Source organism: Castor canadensis, chromosome 11 (assembly GCF_047511655.1).
Source record: "Castor canadensis chromosome 11, mCasCan1.hap1v2, whole genome shotgun sequence".
Classification (NCBI taxonomy): Eukaryota; Metazoa; Chordata; class Mammalia; order Rodentia; family Castoridae; genus Castor; species Castor canadensis.
The window spans coordinates 17,918,925-17,932,788 of record NC_133396.1 but is presented as its reverse complement, the minus strand read 5'-3'; the positions used below and the strand labels follow the sequence as shown (position 1 = coordinate 17,932,788).

Sequence of the window (13,864 nt, the reverse complement as noted above, 5' to 3'; positions counted from 1 at the left end):
CCAAAAAGAATTACAGCCTATAAACCCAGAAGACTGCTGGCAGATGGCTGTGACATTTCCAGGGAAAAAGAAGAGCAGAGTTTGAAGGCCCTAACGACCATCTGAATCTGGGTCACACTGGCTCTGATTTCTGATGCTACTCAAGTGCATCACCATGTATTTGGGGCAGGAGTGCAGGAGTGGGTAGGTCCCTCCTAGACCAGGTCAAGAACCAGCCACAACTCAGAGCAAAACGTGTGGTTCCTATGATGAGTTTCATTCCCAGCACCTGGGTGGACCACTTCATGGGCCCCTCCCTCTTCTTTACATGGGAAACTTTCTCTTGCCTCCCAAACCAAGCAAGAAAGTAGTAATGGGGGAGGGGTGGGTGTTGATACTTACGTGTCATAGATGTGGATATTTGCTGGGATGGCACTAATGAACCCAACAAGTTTCCGGCTTGAAACCACTCGAACCCCGCAGTGCCACTGGGGAAGCCAGCCAGGTGGCCGGAGAGCCCTGGCAAAAAGACGTGGGCTGGAGCTGTGGTGCTGCTTGCAGCAGGCTGGATAACTATTTAGGTTCCAGAGTCATGTTTGGTTCTAACCTGGCACTACCACCTCTCTAGGGATTAACAGCTGAATTCTCTTTCCAGTCAAGCCTTCCTGGACACAAACGGAACTGAGCCATAGCCATTTCTTGATGCTCACCCACTTGGCCTTATTCACCAATCCAAGGCTGTTATACTGAGGATTTCACCCTAATTCAATTTCTCTTTTCTTTTTCTTTTTTTTTTTTTTTGAGACAGGGTCTTGCTATATAGTCCAGGTTGGCCTTAAACTTGTGATTCTCCTGTCTTGAGTAAAGGTATACACCCCCATACCTGGCTCATTCATCTCAACAGCTTGAATCAGAGGCCTGGCCTCTTCAGATGGATCTTATGGTTGGGTGCTTACTGTGGTACCCTTGAAGCTCTGATCTCCATCTGCTCCTCCAGGAACCACCCCTCTTTCTGCCTTTCCCTCCCCTTTTAGACAGTCCTCCTCCACTTTGGTCTCATGCTACCATCTTCCTGAATACTTTTTTTTTTTTTTTTTTTTTGGTGGAACTGGGGACTGAGCCCAGGGCTTTATGCATGTTAGGCAAGCACTCTACTACTGAGTTACAGAGCTAGATCCCAGCTCTTTTTCTTTTATTTTGAGATAGGCTATTGCTAAATTGCCCAGGCTGGCCTTGAACTTGTGATCCTCCTGCCTCAGCCTACCAGCTGGATCACAAGTGTGTACCACCACACCCAGCTCTTCCTGGATGCTAAGCATGCCCCAGGTAGGTAGATGGCTCAGCCAGGTAAAGCTATTTTTGTACAACTGAGCATGCTCAGAAACTGGATAGAAAGTGACCCTTCCTTTCATGAAAATCGTATTAGGTCTCATCCACCCTTTCCCCTCTTGTATACAGTCACCATGTACAGAAAATGATCTTTTCTTCTGATTACCAACTTTACAAAAGTTTCTCTTGGGTAATCAATCTGTCTTAAGTAAGGTTTTAAGCAAGCTCCACTAAAAGGTCTCCTCTGGATGCAGGAGCTGAGTAAGTACACACCAACCTGCCAATCAAAGGTGGGCTCCTGGTATGGATGGTAACTTTGGTGCACTGTAGTTGTTCTGCTCTATGCCTTGCCCTTGAGAACCAGAAGATATTCTGGAAGTGGAAACCAGACACCAAACCTGCTGGCGCCTTGGATTTCCCATCCTACAGAACCATAAGAAATGAATTTCTAGCTGGGTGTGGTGGTTCATGCCTATAATCCCAGCTACTTGGGAGGAAGAGGCAGAGGGATCCATGTCCAAGACTGGTCTAGGCAAAAGCTCAAGACCCTATCCAAAAAACAGACTAAAAGCAAAAAAGACTGGGTTTGTGGTTCAAGTGGTAGAGCACTTGCCTAGCAAGTACATGGCACTGAGTTCAATCTCCAGTAATGCAAAAGAAAAAAGAATTTTCATTTTTTAAATTAAAAATAAAATAACAAAAGAAAATTCTTACAACTCACCACAGAAGAAACTCTGGGGAATAATCAAATCGGAACATGTTGTCATCATCTTCCACATAGTTCTCATTCAGAAGAGTATATAGCTCTTTCAGCTGCGGAGAAATAAGGAGCTCACTAAGAGGTATTCTGCCAGGCAGGGAACCAATTCCAATACCCTGTAGCTCCAAGCTTTACAGAAGGACAAGGCGAACCACCAACAGCTACCTCTAATCTCACAAATTTTTTTCACTCTAAGCATGCCAAGGATTCTTTTGGAACAAGCATCCTTAGTTGTAATGGGAAACTAAACCGCTAAGGGGTATGTATAGTCATAGACTTAAGTACACAGAGTGACAGACTAAGAATGCCACCTAACTGACCAACTTTTCCATTACTCTGATCTATCAACAATGGGGAGCCACTGATCTCCACTTCCGTGAAAACTGTAGGAGATGATTCTTGGACTGGTCAGGAATAACTGCTATTTTCTTTTACTATGTCTGTGCTCGTGTGTGTGTGTGTGTGTGTGTGTGTGTGTGTGTGTGTGTGTGTTCTGAATTCAGGGCTTTGTACTTGCAAAGCAGGTACTGTACCACTTGAGCCATTCCGCCAGCCCTTTTTATATGTTGGGTATTTTCGAGATACAATTTCACTAACTATTTGCCCAGACTGGCTTTGAACTGAGATCCTCCTGATCTCTGCCTCTCGAGTAACTAGGATTACAGGTGTGAACCACCAGTGCCTAGCTTACCATGTCTGGTTTTTATCATTTGATCCAAGGGCCTTCTCACTTTTTTCAGCCTTATGAGCTATCTCCATCTGCCAGCCTAAGTTTGCTATTAAAAAATTCTGTTCCCAGACTAGCAGCATAACTCAAGTGGTAGAGTGTTTCTCTAACAAGTACAAGGCCCTGGGTTCAATTCCAGTACTAGAAAAATAATAAATACATAATTCTGCTCATAAACTAGGTGCTGTGGACCTGCCTCTGGACTCACTTTCCTGTGTGTCTGAGGCAAAAGGTTTGCTAGAGCCCAGGAGTTGAATTGTACAGTGCTCTGTACCAATCAGGCATCTGCTCTAAGTAGCAACAGTGGGACTGAACAGCCACTGCATTCCAGCAACAGAGTAAGACTTTGTTTCTTAAAAATCAAAAACAAAAACAGGCATGGTGGTGCATGCACACCTGTAATCCCAGCTATTTGGGAGGTGGAAGCAGGAGGATTGCCAGTTTGAAGCTAGCCCAGGCAAAGTTAGCAAGAGCCTATCTCAAAAACAAAATACAAACAAAAGGACTGTGTCATGGCTCAAGTGTTACAGCCATGCTTGAGGCCCTGGGGCCAACTCAGTTCACATTTTCATTGCTCCTTATAGAGGAAACAAATTCTTCATATCAAAAGAAAAGGCTAGGCTGGGGACGTAGCACAGTGGTAGAGCATTTGCCTCGCATGTGCAAGTCCCTAGGTTCAATTCCCAGCACTGCAAAAGAGTAGGCATTGGGTAGCTGTGGTGAAGAGGGAGGAAAGACTCCATTTAGCAGCCCCAGTTCATCAGTCAGGAGGCAGACAAAAAATGAGACAAGGGAATGAATGAATGAATGAGAGAACAAAAAAAAAGGGAAACAAAGGTATCCACACTGGGGAACTACTGAGGGTAATTTTCAACCTGCTGAGAATTGAGATGCCAAGTGCTATTTCTGTGGAGTCTTGAGCAGGCCCCAGGAAACAACAGACAGGAGTCTGCTCAGCCCTCCTTGACTCAACTTCCAAGAGTCCTGGAGGAGGACTTGTGTAGATAGTCCCACCTGCAGGCTCCAACTCACCACACCACGATCTCCCAGGTCCAAGGCATCCCAGGTGAAGCCCTGGGGTAGGGTGTAGGGCTCTTGGCGGATGTTATCTTTGTCAGGCTCCACAGGACCATGGGTGTTCACCACTTCGCCTAGAAAAAGAGCACAGGCATTGAGCCTTACCCTCTGCCTCCTGGGGGAGGGGAGAGGGAATGAAGCTCAGCTCAAAAATTCACCAGAGCAAACTCCTCCTGAGCCCAAGAGCCTTTCATCTGAAGAACATTCTGTGCTTGGCAATTGCAAATCATCTCTCCAGTCACTATGGACCCTTAAATGAGGGCCAGTGCAGGACAAAACCTCAGAACAATTGCTGGGATCCAAGGTGGCTCATTTTTGGAAATCCTTTTAAATCTCCCTTGGTTCCTGAATGAAAAACATTTATCTTTACTAATCTGGCTTCCTGCCTCCCAGTGGGGTAAAGAGTGCTGTTATGCCCTGGCCCAGGTCTACTGATCTGAGGGGATTTGCAAGGAGTGGCAACAAGGATGCCTTTGTGTCAACAGCAACGATGTACTGGGCCCACTGCTGAGCCAGATCATGGCTTCTAGGAGCCAGGCTCAATCTTGGCCCTGCTGCCTGGGCTTCCAGCGGTATGGGCCAGCTAACTATTGCTGCCAGCCTAGGCCCTGAGTGTTTATAGAGCTCCAGAAGTGCCTTCAAGCTGAATCACCAAGTCTGCACAGAGTTGCCAGGAAGCTTCCTTACAGCCCCACCCTGGCCAACACAACCCTGTTCTGTGAGAGTGTGTGGGGAGGCTGGAGATGAAGGGAACTGAAACTAGATGAGGCTAGAGAGGACACCTAGGCCAGTTATGGAGGCCTGTACTCCAGGGGCTACCCTTTATTCTTAGAGCTGTGGACATCCTTAATGGTTAAGGGGTTGGCTAGAGTGGTAGGGAGGGTGAGTGTTGACATCTTCAGATTTACATTTTATAAACCACATGCTTGTCAACTGACATTACCAACAAACTTTTCTTTTCCCTTTCTTTTTTAGACAGGTCTTACTATGTAGCCCAGGCTGATCTGGAATTTGTGATATTCCTACTTCAGTCTCCCTAGTACTAGGGTTGTAGTACCATGCCCAGCTAACAGCAAACTTTTATATAATGTTCTAATGTTAAGACTATCTTTTTTGTTCTTGTTTTTGTTTTGTTTTGTTTTTGAGATAGGGTCTCCCTATAGCCCAAACTGGTCTTGATCTCACAATCTTCCTGCCTCCATCTCCTGAGTGCTGGGATTATAGGCATAAAACACCATGCCTGGCTTAATCTATCTTTTGCTAAGCAAGCTTTCATAAGTTAGCCCAAAACTGGTGTTTGTAACACACAGCCAACAAAGTGAAGTTGCAGGAAAAAGAGATAGCAAAGGTCGCCTTTCAGGCTCCCTGTCTTAGGGCCCATAAAGCCAAGAAGTGGTCCTTTGGCCACTTCTGGGTCCTCTTCTGGGTCCTCTTCCCAGCAGCCTGCATCCTGGTTTCCGCCTGTCCCACTCTCTGGTGTGTGGCCAGCCCTCCGCCTTATGTGACTCCTGAGCACTTCCTGGTGAGTGGGCATGGGAAGGCTGCTCTGTAAAGCACAGCAAGGATGCAGCCAGTTATCTCTGGGCCAGCAAACAGAACGTGACTGAGGACCCTTGGAACTTGTTTTAAAAGAACTTAGAACTTTTAAAAGAAAACCCTTTCAATGAGTTTCTTTCTATACACTCTTGTCCAAAATTCTTTCTCTACCCTGCAACATAACAAACCCAAAACTAAGCACTGTCCTGCACCTGTGTAGAACTTGGGAGATAAGGAAATGTCTGAGATTTGGAGACATTACATCAAAAAGCAGGACAATGAAGAAGAAGAACAGACAAGGCTTCCCTTTCTCACCCACAGAAACCAAGGGTGAGCCTGTATTTTCCCTGTGATGGCTATTTTTTTTTTAACTACCTCAGAGAGTGGCAATATTCTAGTAACTGAGCTGAAGTAAAAAGAATCCTGATCCCCTCTACAAGAGCAGGAAAAGGGGTAACTAAAAAGAAGAACAACATGGTCTGAAAAGGGGGACCACAAGTTCATTAGGGGCACAAACAACTATTATACAGATGAACAACTCTATCTGGAGATCTTTCGATGGTGAACTTAGGGTGATTTTTAAACCTCTAAAGAATTCTAGGTATCTTTAATGGAATATAGCCTAATTAAAACTCTCCTCAAAGGAGTGCTATGAACACAGTATATTTGATATGCATGAGTTTTAAAATCACTAGTCCACCATTTAAGTGGAAGATTAAGGAAAGTAGCTAAGTGAGGAGGAGGGAGAAACTAGCTTGTGTCTGGAAGGTGCTACTTCCTGCAGGCTAACTTGCTAAAACATAGGAATTCTTAATTTGGCCCTGACTGACCAGGGACCTGAAAAGCAGACTGGTTAGATAGGCTCAACCATTTTTCCAGAGTCTCACACCACATACTATACAGAGGCACATCCAGAAGAAATAGAACAGAACCTTCTCCTGAGTGTTGTGCCCCTGTGAGTGGTGACAAGGCTTTCTCATCAGCTCCCTAACAGCCAAACTGGAGCATATTCTACAATCCCAGGTGCAAAGGTAAACCACAAAGCATTACTGGACTGAAGAGGCACAGAAGCCCATGAATCCCAATCTGCTTCTTCACTAGGTCTCACTATTTCTGAAGATTAGAGCAAGGTTATCCACTTACAAATTCCTCATGAAAACAAATCTAACCAAAACTCAAGCACCATTTGAAAACAGGGCTATGATGTATGCTAGCCCCTGCAAAATGCCTATTCATGGGTTTCACTAGAAATGAGTGGCTCTACAAAGCCTTTGTGCTCCCTAGTGAAGCAATGGTCACTGGCCAATGGTCAATAGCAATACCGTAACCCAAGTCTGCTGGAGACCTCAATCAGGGGCCTGAGACCTGGCAACCTGGATAGCCAATAGACAGGCAGTTCTGGAATCAATACACTCACATTCACTCAGGCAGTGTCCTACTGTCTTTCCCCCTGGCTGGCACCAAATCGGCTTGCTTCTGTGTTGTGATCAAGCCAACAAGAACTGCCTGTGCTCCAGAGAGACTTTCTCAGGCATTCCAAGAGGACACAAATCCCCTACAAGTTCTTAAGCCATTCCCATTCTGTTGGTCTACAAACCACACAGTGATCAGCAGGACTCTGTTCAGACAGTCCCTGATTTGTGATGGTTCGATTTAGGATTTTTCAATTTTGTGCAAAATTAAGAGTCTTTCAATAGAAACCGTACTTCAAATTTTGATCTGTCGCTAGGCTCGCAAGATAAGAGTACAATACTCTCGCGATGTAGCTCCCAGCTGGCTAGGTGATAACGAGGGGAGCTATAATGTTCAGTAGGTTAGGTGTATTACATGCCTTTTCAACTTAATGACATTTTCAACCTACGAGGTGCATCTCTGGAAATGACCCATTGCAACGTAAGCAGCAACTGTGTGTATGTATGCTCCCCTCCTCTGCAGATGAATCTCCTTGGGCACAGGTGCCTTTCTCCCCTCTTAGTCACTGCCTCATCCCTCACCCCACTGAATGTACTATCAAGTCTCGCCATATTTTTGTAGAGGAGCAGTAACACTGACAATATGACAGTCGCTTGTATTTGGTGCTGGGACACGTTTTGTTAAAACATACTTCCTCAGCCATGTAGGAAACTGGGCCCCAGTAAGCCCAGATCATGATCTTTGTGTCAACTGCAATTTCTTAAATTAGCCATCAAGGTTAGCTATAGTTCAGGCTTGACAGGCATCTCCACTATGCCCATTCTAGAATCCTTTTGGAATTTCTGCCCCATCTTTTTAAGAGTTCATTAAAGCATTTTTGTTTTGTTTTGTTTTTAGTGGGACTGGGGTTTGAGCTCAGGGTCTGAGCTTGCTAAGCAGGCACTCTACCACTCGAGCCACTCCATCAGCCCTTTTCTGTGATGGGTTTTTTTGAGATAGGTCTGGTGAACTATTTGCCAAGGCTGGCTCTGAACTGCAATCTTCCTGATTTCTGCCTCCTGAATAGCTAGGATTACAGGCATAAGCCACTGGTGCCCAGCTCATTACAGCTCTTTTAAAGAGCTCCTGCTGAAACCTACATATAGTATCCAGGAATTGAACCACCACTGTTAAGTAAAATGTAACATTACTTCACATTTAGTAAGCATTCATCAACTGAGAGAAGGGAGAAGAGGCCAGGGACCCTGCCCATCCTGGGATTGTACATTTACTCAGACAAACAAACAGTCCCTCAGAAATCTAAGTGGGAAGTCAGACCCATGGGCAGACATCCCCACTCCTCAAGTGCCAAAACATTGCTTTTTTCCATAGATTTTTATTGGATGTTGATGGACTAAAAGGATCATTTTTTGTTCTCAGTGTGTGCTGCTGCAAAATTATAAGGTCTCTAAACAATAGTCTTTCTTATACTCCTTTTTAAAGACTATCCTCTAAAAGTAACCACCAAAGAACTGCAGGACTCTTAGGGCTCTCCCTCACAAATTCAGCATAGAACCTCCCTGGAGACACAGCTAAGGTACATTCCTCATTCGCACCTGGGAAGAAAGTACATACATACCTAGTTTGGGGACAGGCTGTGTATCCCAGAACTGGTAGCTTCGTTTGCTGGCCTCCTCCATGGTTTTGGCAGGTCCCTGACCCACTGAGAACAGCTCAATGGCCTTCTGTATTTCCTGGATCCTCTCTGCTGGCAAAGAGTTCATCTGGGCAAGACAAAGTTGTAGAGAGAAAAGGCCCCTTGTATTAGTGAGACTATGATTCATTATGAGTTCAAGAGTTAAGGGGTAACTCAATGAAGAGGTGTGGTTCTTCTGTCCTAATCCCGAAGGTCATATCCTACACAACTGTAGAAAGAGTAGTTTACAATGAGGTAATGGGTTTTGCCTGTAGGGTTTCTCCCCTATCTTAGCCTTGATTTGTTTGATGCCAAAAGTAAAACATATATGGCTGGGTGTGGTGGGATACACCTGTAATCCTAGGACTCGGAAAGGCAGAGGCAACAGGATCAAGAGTTCAGAGCAGAGAAAAACAACAACAACAAAAAAGCCACAAACCAAAACAAAGAACAAGCATTAAAATTGGATTATATATTATTCTACAAACTGTTCCTTTAAAGCTATTCCCTTTGGAGGCTGGATTAGTTCCTTGGCAGAGATATGCTTAGCATGTGTGAGGCCCTGGGTTTAATCCCCAGCCCCACAAAAAACCAACCAAACAAATAACAAGAACCCATGTCATAGAGAACCTTTCTAGGTGAGAACAGTGACCCACCCATTCTGACGAAATCCTACTGTATGTATAGGCCGCGATATATTTAGCCAGCCCTAGACTGATGGGCATTTTGGTGATTTTGCTCTTCAATTTTACAGCAAGACTATAAAGAATTTTCTCATACTTGCTTTTCATTGTTGTTATTTTGTTTGTTTGGGTTTTTCTCTTCAGTGCTAAGAGACTGAACACGGCCTCAAACAGGCTGGGCAAACGCTCTACCACTGAGTCATAACTTCAGCCCCAATCTTCTTGTACTTTTATTTTTGTTCACTGGGTATGTTTCCGAAGGAAAAAAATTTAAGAAAGAGGCTTGCTGGGTCAAAGCTTATACATACTTAAAATAATAAATATCAACTTGCTCTCTAAATGCTCTGAAGAATATTAATAACCCAATGCACAGCATGTTTCTTGAGACCTGTATCTTTAGATCTACCAAATCTTAATCTCTGCTAATCTAGAAGAAAAAAATTACTGCTCTTTCATTTCTTTGAATTTAACCCACTTACTGGTTAAACATTAATATTTTTTCTTTATGAACTGCCTATACATTTATTTATTTTAAAATGACATACATGTATCACATAAATTTTCCCAGATTATTGTTTATCTTCTGACTTTTACAAAGAAGTTTTTTTGTTGGTAGCACCAGGGTTTGAACTTTGAGCTTGCTAGGCAGGCGCTCTACCACTTGAGCCACCCTTCCCACCCACAAATAAAGTTTTAAATATGTCAATTTCAGTTTTTCTGGCTTCTGAGTCTATCTCATACTTAAGATGATAAAAATAGCCATATTTTCCAATAGTTTTACTTTACTTTTTTTTTTTTTTGCAGTACTGGGGTTTGAACTCAGGGCTTACACCTTGAGCCACTCCATCAGCCCTTTCTTTATGATGGGTTTTTTTTTCAAGATAGGTCTCTCGAACTTGTTACCCAAGCTGGCTTTGAATCACAATCCTCCTGATCTCTGCCTCCTGAATAGCTAGGATTACAGGTGTGAGCCACCAGCGCTCAGCTTACTTTACTGTTTTTTCATTTAGGTTGTGAAGGAAGGGAAGAATATAAATGCTTACACCTAATAAGTAGGACTATGATTTTTTTTTCTTCCTCTTATTATTTATTTTTTTTAACACTACTGGGGTTTGAACTCAAGGCCTGATTGCTTGCTAGGCAGGTGCTATAGTAAATCACTTCACCCGCCCTTTTTAGGGTCCCATGAACTATTTGCCCACCACAATCTTCCTGGTCTCTGCGTCCCAAATAGCTAGGATTACAGGTGTGAGCCACTGGCATCCAGCCTTTGATGATTTTTTTTTTTTTTAAATAGGGTCTTGCCATGTAGCCTGCTATGTAGCCTAAGTTAGCCTCAAACTTACAATCTCCTGACTCAGCCTGAGTACTGGGATTACAGATATGTACCACCATGCCCAGCTTCCTCTTGTTATTTTTTTAAAATAAGTTCTCTACAGCAAAAAAAAAAAAAAAACAGGTATGCGAATGATGTTTAGTTAAAATTTTCTTGGCTAAGCTTGTGATAGAGTACATTATTTTGTATGTGCAAGGTTTTGGGTTCAATCCAAGCACCAAAACAATGAAATAAAATAAAAAATTCTCATTTCAAAGTGAACTATTGAGACAGGCTTGAGCTCAAATCTTCACAGACCTATCCAAATACCTAAATTCCAAGGAAATAAACTAACAGCCACAAAGCGTGGATAGATACCTGACTGAAAGACCTGGGTAAACTGACTTTCTCATGTTTGAAATGGGAAGAGGCCTACCTTGTAGAGATGATGAAGGTTTGGAGCTAGTTTAAATTAAGTGCTTGATAAGAGTCTATCAAACATGGGAGTGGGTTGATTTTATTTTTCCCTCACAGTGGATCTGATATTGGAAACAATAATAAAATAACTTGAAGCCATGTCTTGATAGGAAAGAGATTACCTTTGTATCATAGCATTTGAGGCATAAAGCAAAGTATGCATTTACTAGAATGAGAATGAATTTTTTGTGAGGCCTGTAAACTGCTTCTGAGGCAATTCTAAAGGGGGATTTATAGCTATGTTTCTGAGCCATTCCCCTGGGTTTACTTTGAAGAGGACAACAGCTATCTGAAACAAAAGTTTGTTTTATTTAAAGGACAAAACCAACCTTACCCATACCTCTGGGTTTCATGCCACTGTGTTAGTCTTAGGTTGTTCAGTCTAGACCAGGGGTTCTCAATGAGTGGAACTCAGAAAAACTACAGACTATTGGTTTTCATGACAGCGATCACAGCATTGTGAGAATGCAGGTGTGGTGGTACAAGCCTGAAATCCTAGCTATGAAGGAGATGGAGATGGGAAGATCATGGCCTGAGGCCAGCCCTGGGCAAAAAGTGTAAGATCCTGCCTGAATAAACTAAAGCAAAAACGGCTGCAGGGGCAAGGCTCAAGTGGTAGAATACTGCTTACCTAGCAAGTGCAGAGCCTTTAACTCAATCCCCAGTACAGCAAAAAAAAAAAAAAAAGAGAGAGAATCCAGATAAAGAAGTCTGAAGTCTGAGAACCAATGCTCTAAGCAACAGGACTATCATTATTCCATGACACTTGGCACAGCACACATGCAATATGCACTTATAAATTCTCATGGGTAACCTGATGTCTTTTAAGATACTGAGGGCAGTTTCATCACCTAGGTCTAGAGCAGCAGAGGACAGCACTGGGATCTCTTCCATCTTGAAGTAATACCAGTAGAGATTATTAATCTAAATTGTTCCTATATATTTACCTCAAAATGCTCTCATCAGTCACAAGAAAACAGAGCTTCCTTGTTACCTTCACAGGCTGATCCTGGGTTGAATCTGTCTCATTGCCTTTTTCTTTCTTCTTCTTTTGTTTCTTTTTCTTCTTTTTGGCTCCAGTGTCATTGGCTGGACTCAAACCGCTATAAGACAAAGTAAACACTGATATAGGCCTCTTAAAAAAAAAAAAAAATCTGTTTTGAGCCACCCTGACAAAGGGCTTTCTGTGGAGACCTTCCTTAATCAAACATGTTGGCTTCAGAAGCAGACTGGAGAATCTAGCTCCAAGAGGCATTTGGAGGACACCAGCAAGCACAGTTTTCCTCCACTCTCCCCCCACCCCCAGCTTCCCAGGGAGGGAGCACTGTACAAGGCATGTCCCATTTGTTTCAAAGGGCCTTTTCTATTCTTGCATTTATTTTACAGGGTTTTTTTGTTTTGTTTTTTGTTTGTTTATTTTTGGGTGGTACTGGTTTGAATTCAGGGATTTGTGCTTGCTAAGCAGGTGCTCTAACACTGGAGCCACACCCCCAGCCCTTTCTGTGCTCATTTTCTTTAGATTGCCAGGCTGATAACACCAAAGGAAATGACAGTTGTTAACATGGCATTTGTACCACCACCACTTCTTTAGGGCCCTGAATTTAAAAGGACAACAGCCAAAGGGTAGTAGTAGGTTTTTTTTTTTTTATAATTCTTTGCCCTTCCTTCACCAAATGCATTAGGTTTCCTGAATTCCCCTGCTAGATGTAAAGTAAAAGGCAGTATGTGAAAGGGGGAAAGGGATGAGGAAAAAGGCAACTTGACACTGCAATCTGTGTCCAAAACAGTCAATCAAGAGAAATGCCTAAATCAGTCCTGGAGAATTGAGGACAACATCAGCCAGCTCATACTAAGTGAACACCAACATCAAACCTAGCACTAAGCATTTCTGGACAATGAAACCACAACAGCAACACCAAGCTACTCTGCCATGGAGAGAATGCATGAAACCTGTAAGTATATACTGAATGTGCTGCTTTCCCTCAACATGATACAGTAAGAAACAGTTTCCAAGCAACATTAAAAAGTCAAAATTAGGACTGCAGACATAGTTTAGTGGTACAGTGCTTGCCTAGCAAGTATAAGGCCCTGGGTTTGATCCCTGGTACTGAAAAAACCCAAAAAAACAAAATGAGTAGTCCAACCTGAGTGTACAGTGAGTCTGAATTTGCAGGTTCAGCTAAGCACAGGGATAACTTCAACTATATATTCTAGATAACCAACTATCAAAGAATTAAAACACTATCAAATATACTTTACTGCAGGCATCATAGTACACACCTGTAATTGCAGCACTGGTAAGTAAGGAAGGAGGATCACAAGTTCCAGGCCAGCCTGGGCTACATAGTGAGACCTTATCTCAAAACAAAAAAAAAAAAAAAAAAAGAGTGGTTCAAGTGGTAGAGTGTCTACTTAGCAAATGTGAGACCCTGAGTTCAAGCCAAAAATTTTTCAGTAACATGATGGTAAATATCATTTATAATTCATAAACACCTTAGGGTCTCAGGCTGGGGGAAGAGGAAAATGAAAGTGTTCAGGGTCTCATTGTGCCTTGGGGCTCTTTAAATATTAATGTCATCTGATAGTGATCGTTTCCATGTACGTGCACGTATATATGGAGAAGTCAATCTGTAACCATATATTGTCATTTCCTTTTGTAGAATCTTCAGATTTGTCTCTTTCTATTCATGGCATATAGGATTTAGGGTGATACAGAAAGATTGTGAAGTCAGGGAGATGCAGTAAGGGCTGGAGGTTCCCTAATTCCAAGAATAAGGTCATTAAGTCTAGACACAAATGTACTTGCAACCGGGCACTAGTGGTTCACACCTGTAATCCTACCTACTCAGGAGGCAGTGATCAGGAGGATCTTGGTTAGAAGTCAGCCTGGGGA

General features: G+C 43.0%; 1 protein-coding gene across 2 annotated transcripts in view; it reads right to left on the bottom strand.

Moving 5' to 3' along the window:
• Nmt1 (N-myristoyltransferase 1) overlaps positions 1 to 13,864 on the bottom strand; it is a 31,996-nt gene that overhangs the window by 7,358 nt on the left and 10,774 nt on the right. Inside the window, exons 2-6 of one of the 2 annotated variants that reach the window (XM_020171662.2) lie at positions 11,966 to 12,074; positions 8,440 to 8,584; positions 3,828 to 3,946; positions 2,030 to 2,121; positions 382 to 498 (exon numbers count right to left, since the gene is read on the bottom strand). In XM_020171662.2, the coding sequence (XP_020027251.1) occupies positions 382 to 498; positions 2,030 to 2,121; positions 3,828 to 3,946; positions 8,440 to 8,584; positions 11,966 to 12,074 (582 nt within the window). The remainder of the gene's footprint in view (positions 1 to 381; positions 499 to 2,029; positions 2,122 to 3,827; positions 3,947 to 8,439; positions 8,585 to 11,965; positions 12,075 to 13,864) is intronic. The other variant, XM_074045603.1, reaches the window with a different exon arrangement.